Source organism: Ipomoea nil, unplaced genomic scaffold (genome assembly GCF_001879475.1).
Source record: "Ipomoea nil cultivar Tokyo-kokei standard unplaced genomic scaffold, Asagao_1.1 scaffold0317, whole genome shotgun sequence".
Taxonomy (NCBI): domain Eukaryota; kingdom Viridiplantae; phylum Streptophyta; class Magnoliopsida; order Solanales; family Convolvulaceae; genus Ipomoea; species Ipomoea nil.
In genome coordinates, this window is record NW_017616745.1 from 3,764,476 (window position 1) to 3,771,401 (window position 6,926).

Here is a 6,926-nt window from a genome sequence, read left to right on the forward strand (position 1 = left end):
AACGTTGAACAAATGTTATTCCTCTTTTTTTTAAAAAAATATTCCAAGTGGTGGGTTATATGTGGGCCTCGACGCCTCGTGAGACATGGACTTTGAAACAACTCCCATTGACCAAACAACTATACAAATGTACAACTTTATCTTTAACCTTTGGACTAATGTCCCTTCGGTAATTGACCCAACTTTAGCCCAAACACAAAACGTTGGACATATCAAACATTCAATGAGGAGACATTTGACCGTCAAATCTTTCGGCCACAACGTAATGATGTGTTGAACAAAAAAGGTGATGGAAACTTGTTCATATGCTCATCCCAATAGAGAAAAATTTTGTCATTTTCTTTTCGCATGTGAATCTATAGTTGTCCAATTATCATTGCTGGAAATTATGAAATTTCCGACCACTTGAAAGTGATATTAAATCATGTTAAAAGTAAAAAATGGTTAGAAAAAATAAAGTTTTTCCGGATATCAAAAGTGATCGGAACAAGACTTTCGACTTGATTTAATATCACTTTCAGGTAGAAAGTGGTCGAAAATTCCATAATTTCTAGCAGTGTATATCGATTTCAGAATAGAAATATGAAATTAATGGAATAAGTATTTTTATAAAAACCTAATATAAGCTGATTATGCAAACACTCAAGTTAAGATTCTAACTTTGATCTATTGCAAAATATTGCAGAATTAATGTGTAAATGTATCATTTGCATGCTCATCCCTTGAGAAGTCAATGTATACAACGACTTAATCTAGATGGCTCACACTTCATACCGTTCTCGATATCAGCCTATTAGGTAATCCTTTTTCCCATTTAAACATAATCTACATACTACCGTCGCTAAAGTTAAGTTCAAACTTTGATATATTCTCTTAAATACTGTTTATTGAACTATTGATCGAACTAATATTGTTAAGGCAATACTACTTAATTTTTTATCGAGCAAGTGGATAAATAGGGCTGTGGGAACACGTACTAATCATGAATTCATGCTAAGTGGGAACTCGATCGGATATAGTGTCAGTAAGATTGACTAGAAAGTGAAGCCAGAATGGCAGAAATCATGTGGCACATGATGATCAAAAATTGTTATTATGAAATTTATATTTGTTTTTTTACATAATATTGGATCCTAGGCCGTGGCACATGAACCGACAAGGGGATGAGATACGGCAAACATGTGAATGGTTAAGGTTAGGTAATACTAATTATTTTGTTCTCCAAACAATGAATATAACATATTACAATCTTTATAGTTTAGAAATTTCTATTATGTTAATATTGGGTGTAATTATATGTATATTAGCTTATTGGTTCAAATTACGTGACTTTGTATTTACAAATGTGAATCTCCTGTTATCTTGACTGGGGTTATTCCTTGTTCAGTTAACTCAATTGTTTACTTATTTGGCTTTCCTTCTATTAATACGATAGATCTCATAAATAGCAAACCACGTTTCATCATATACCAACTACCGCACGAACTAACCAAGGCTTTGATTGCAGGCATAGTGTATAAATAGATAGTAATCATAATATGATGAGTCTTTGTAATTAGCCATAACATGGTACATGATTCATGATTGTACTCGCTACAAAAAGAAATTTGTATTCTGGTATGATTGCAAGTTTCTCAAACATGCATGGTACACTACTGCTTTATATACCTAGACTAATTATGTCATGTCGGATAGGATTTTAAAAAATTACAAATTACTCATTCATAAATTTTAAGATAACTGCATTTATCAGTTTAAATTACAGATTTCTAATTAAACTGAAAAAAAGAGTAACGAGATATCTCATTTGCAATCCATGAATAATATTTGAATTAGTATTTAAAATTTTGGACTACTTCATAATATTAGTGCAAAATGGGTTGAGATTAAGTATAAAGTTGTACGGAATGCAGTGGGACAGCAAACGAAGATAGAGGGGACAATGTCGGGCCATGCTGCGTTGGAGGAGGCTGGAATTCGAGTGTTTTATTATGAATCTCATCTTGTGTAGTGTGAACTTTATGACCATCTCTCATCTCCATATTCTATCATCCACTCACCATATAGAATCAATTATACCCATCTTTATATCCTCCCAAATGCTTTGTCGGGTCGGGGCGTGGAGACCCTTAGGGTTGAGGTTCAACCTTTGGAAGAATTATACCTATCTTTGTTGATGCTATTAGAGCATCTCCAAGGTAGCGCTATCCCCGCAAAACTCAACTGCAAAACGGCAAAAATTAAAAATTTCTCACTCCAAGGTACGTTGCCATTCCGCCATAACGCCAAATTAATTGGCGTTAATGAACAGTGCCGCGCCATATTTGGCGCGGCACTGTTCATCCGCGGCAATTGAGAAATAGGAAATAATTTTACCCTTTTGCCCTTACATTTTTTTATAATTCCATATGTATCATTTATTTGTTTTATATGTAATTTTTTGTTTTGTTAAATACTTATATTTAAAGTTTGTATTATTAAATATAAATTATACCATTTGAAAGATCTCATTGAGACGATCGAAACAAGACTAATATTGAATATATATTAATTAAAATTTCAAATACATTAAACATAACTAGAACATAATAAAAGATAAAATACATACGACATACATCAAACATGACTAGAATATAATAAAAATTAAAATACATACGACATAATAATAATATTAGAAAATACAACACAATTTTGAAAAAGTTTGTTAAAATTAATAATTTCCTAATCCACTCCCACTTCCTCCTAAAATTTCAAAGTATTTATCAAATTCACGATTTGATTCAACTCCTCCTCCTTGCTCTTGATTTCTCTTTGCAACAATTTGTAGTTGTTGGCATCTAATCGACTCACGCACAGCTGGATCTTCTATCAAATTTAAATTCATTCTTAAGATTTTGTTATCTTCTTTTCGTTTTGCCAATGCTATTTTTTCTTTTCCCAATGTTATTTTGTTCGCTACATTTTGAGCTTTAAGCAAATCAATCTCATATTGTTTTTGGAGTAGCTCATGATTGTTTTCGAACATTCCTTTGAATTGTGCAGTTTGTTGTTCCATTGCGGCAATAAATTGATTGCGCTCATCCGAGAGTTTATGCTTCATCTTTTCCTTCTTCCTTCCCGTAGGACGTTCACCTACATTGTTCATTTCATTACAATGTTCATCAGTTTCAAAATCATCATTCAAATCAATAGCAAATGAGGAAGAGCCTATTGACTTCTCGGTTCCAAAAGATTGTGATTGTGATCCTTCAGAAGTTCTTTTTTCGACCCCCAGCATTTAGCAAGCTTCCAGTTCTGCAAAATTTCTGCATGTCTTTGACAATCGGCCATACATGATCAAACTTAAATCCGCCTTTGAATTTGGGATCTTACTTTACTAACTCCTTTGCTCTATTAAGCTGTTATAAATAAAAATATAATTCCAATTAAACAACACAATTAAAACAAAAATAAGAGAAAACTAAATAACACAAATTTACAAGATACTCACAATATCTTGCTCTGATGCACCACTTGGGTTCCTGTTCTCTATTTGTTGAATGCACCCTCTTAGTTTGCTAATCGCTGTTGATATATTTGCCCAACGACTATTCAACGATCTTGAAGTTCGATCGGTACAAATGTGTGCCGGTATCATTTGTTTATATTCTTGTGCAATGTGTTCCCATAAATCTAATGCAGAGCGATCATTGCCCTTTTCAGGATCTTGGGCAATATCCATAAATATAGTACAAAGGAGTTTATCTTCTTCATTTGAGTATGAAGAAGTTCGGATTGAACGTGAGGGTTTTGACATTTTCAATGACTATTAAACTAGAAAGAAATGTAAAGAGATATTGATATTCAAAAGATAGGTAGTATTACTTCTAAAATCAAATTGTAGTATTTATAGAGATACAAGCATACCAATGAACGGATGTGATCTTCGCGATCTAATCTAACAGTTCTAAACATTTCAGATAAAAGCTTATTCAAAGATGCATGTGATCTCTTTTATTGGAGTATGTGTAGAAAAGGACAAGCATACCAATGAACGGATGTGATCTTCGCGATCTAATCTAACGGTTCTAAACATTTCAAATAAAAGCTGATTCAAAGATGCCTGTGATCTCTTTTATTGGAGTATGTGTGGAAAAGGACAAGCATACCAATGAACGGATGTGATCTTCGCGATCTAATCTAACGGTTCTAAACATTTCAGATAAAAGCTGATTCAAAGATGCATGTGATCTCTTTTATTGGAGTATGTGTGGAAAAGGACAAGCATACCAATGAACGGATGTGATCTTCGCGATCTAATCTAACGGTTCTAAACATTTCAGATAAAAGCTGATTCAAAGATGCATGTGATCTCTTTTATTGGAGTATGTGTGGAAAAGGACAAGCATACCAATTAACGAATGTGATCTTCGCGATCTAATCTAACGGTTCTAAACATTTCAGATAAAAGCTGATTCAAAGATGCATGTGATCTCTTTTATTGGAGTATGTGTGGAAAAGGACAAGCATACCAATGAACGGATGTGATCATCGCGATCTAATCTATCGGTTCTAAACATTTCAGATAAAAGCTAATTCAAAGATGCATGTTATCTCTTTTATTGGAGTATGTGTGGAAAAGGACAAGCATACCAATTAACGGATGTGATCTTCGTGATCTAATCTAACGGTTCTAAGCATTTCAGATAAAAGCTGATTCAAAGATGCATGTGATCTCTTTTATTGGAGTATGTGTGGAAAAAGACAAGCATACCAATGAACGGATGTGATCTTCGCAATCTAATCTAACGGTTCTAAACATTTCAGATAAAAGCTGATTCAAAGATGCATGTGATCTCTTTTATTGGAGTATGTGTGGAAAAGGACAAGCATACCAATGAACGGATGTGATCTTCGCGATCTAATCTAACAGTTCTAAACATTTCAGATAAAAGTTGATTCAAAGATGCATGTGATCTCTTTTATTGGAGTATGTGTGGAAAAGGACAAGCATACCAATTAATGGATGTGATCTTCGCGATCTAATCTAATGGTTCTAAACAATTCTGATCATGCCTATAAAACCGTTTTTCATCACCAACAAATTGAGCATTCATCCCCTTATCATCTATCTCTAAATATACGAATTCAAATATGAATTTCAACACTGGAAAACGTCCTATGCCATCTTCATCATCATCCTCATCTTCCTCATCCTCATCATCATCATCACCAGATTCTGAGCACAATCTCGCAAGTGCAATACGAGCACAAACACAGTTATTAACCCATACATATACTAGCCACAACCTTACCATAGCTTCCTACATGGAAAATATGGATAATCAACCCCCAAGGCATGGAGGTTCGACTTTTGGTCATAGAGTGATTCATCATGATCGTGAAGAAGCAGATCGAAGATTATGGAATGATTATTTTTCAGAGTATCCATAATATTCTGAAACAATGTTTCGTAGACGATTTCGAATGAGCCGAAATTTGTTTCTACGAATTCCCAATGCTGTTAAAGGCCATGTCAACTATTTTGTGCAACAGAAGGATAGAATCGGTAGACTGGGCTTATCTACTTTACAAAAAGTTACAGCGGCGTTTCGAGTTTTGGCGTATGGAATACCAGCAGATGCAGCAGATGAATATATCCAGATTGGAGAATCAACTACAATTGAAAGTTTGAAGAGATTCTGACGAGCAGTTGTAGAGGTCTTTAGGGAGCGATATCTAAGAGCACCTGATGCTAATGATGTTGCACGGTTACTTCAAATTGGCGAAAAACGTGGTTTTCCAGGGATGCTTGGGAGTTTAGATTGCATGCACTGGACATGGAAAAATTGTCCAATTGCCTGGGCTGGACAATATGCTGGGAGGAGTAGAGAACCAACTATTATTCTTGAAGCTGTAGCCGATTATGATTTGCGAATTTGGCATGCACATTTTGGTATGCCGGGATCGAATAACGACATTAATGTGTTGGAGGCATCTTATTTGTTTTCAAATCTTGCAAACGATATATCACCTCCTTGTCATTATGTTATTCAAGGACAACAGTACAACACTGGATATTATTTAGTAGATGGTATATATCCAAAATGGTCCACATTGGTACAAACAATTCATGAACCTCGAGGGCCCAAAAAGAAGTTATTTGCGATGATGCAGGAAGCGTGTAGAAAAGACGTAAAACATGCATTTGGAGTTCTCCAATCATGATTTGCAATAGTCAAGTGACCGACACGTTTTTGGGATTGGTTGTAGCAAAAATAAGATGTGAGCTCGGGTGTGAAATATCGTCCTCAGGGGATTGGAGGATATGGCACGCAATATGCAATCACAATAAACTAGGCACTAGCATAAGGAAATCAACAAGAAGCTAAGCAAACTACAAGTTTAAGGAAATGATAAGACTAACACATATACACAAAGATAAACATAAAATAAAGAAATAGGACTCAAGCTAGGGAGCATTATCATCTAGATGCTTTAACAACCTAAGGGGTTAGAGAGAACAAGTAACCAAGGAATCAAGCGGGAATGCATATAGGTATCCTAGTCTACGAACCATTCTCATGATTAATAAACAAAGATTAGAACAAGGAATTGCCCCACTTTCGTGGTGAATCAATTCCAAGTCCATCAAGCACACAAAGCATCTAAAGCCCCCAATTTCCCCTATTTTCGTAGGAAGAAATCGGGTCTATGCAAGGGGTGGCTTGGATTCATCACCCAACTCTCGTTGAGGCAAGGAATCCTCCAAAAACAAGCTAATGAATGTGTACATCAAACATTAACAAGATATAAATACGAAACCTTCACAAACACATGAACTCTAGATTGGAGTTCTTCCCCCTTTTGCAATAATCACAAATCAAGCATCAAGATAGATAATACAACCCTAACTCAAGTCCATAAACTAACTACTCATGATTCAA

At 34.9% G+C, this 6,926-nt stretch overlaps 1 protein-coding gene across 1 annotated transcript; it reads left to right on the forward strand.

Moving 5' to 3' along the window:
• Window positions 1-5,445: 5,445 nt before the first annotated feature.
• LOC109166024 lies at window positions 5,446-6,207 on the forward strand. Its single transcript, XM_019314909.1, has 2 exons — window positions 5,446-5,668; window positions 5,786-6,207. Exons 1-2 carry the CDS (start codon window positions 5,446-5,448, stop codon window positions 6,205-6,207), a joined length of 645 nt encoding a protein of 214 aa, XP_019170454.1.
• The last annotated feature ends 719 nt before the right edge of the window (window positions 6,208-6,926 follow it).

Bases quoted from the DNA above. Each gene is read 5' to 3' on its own strand.
- LOC109166024 (XM_019314909.1), top strand. From the start codon at position 5,446: ATGTTTCGTAGACGATTTCGAATGAGCCGAAATTTGTTTCTACGAATT. The intron at 5,669-5,785 runs GTTTGAAGAGAT...GTGGTTTTCCAG, and splicing joins AGAATCAACTACAATTGAAA to GGATGCTTGGGAGTTTAGAT.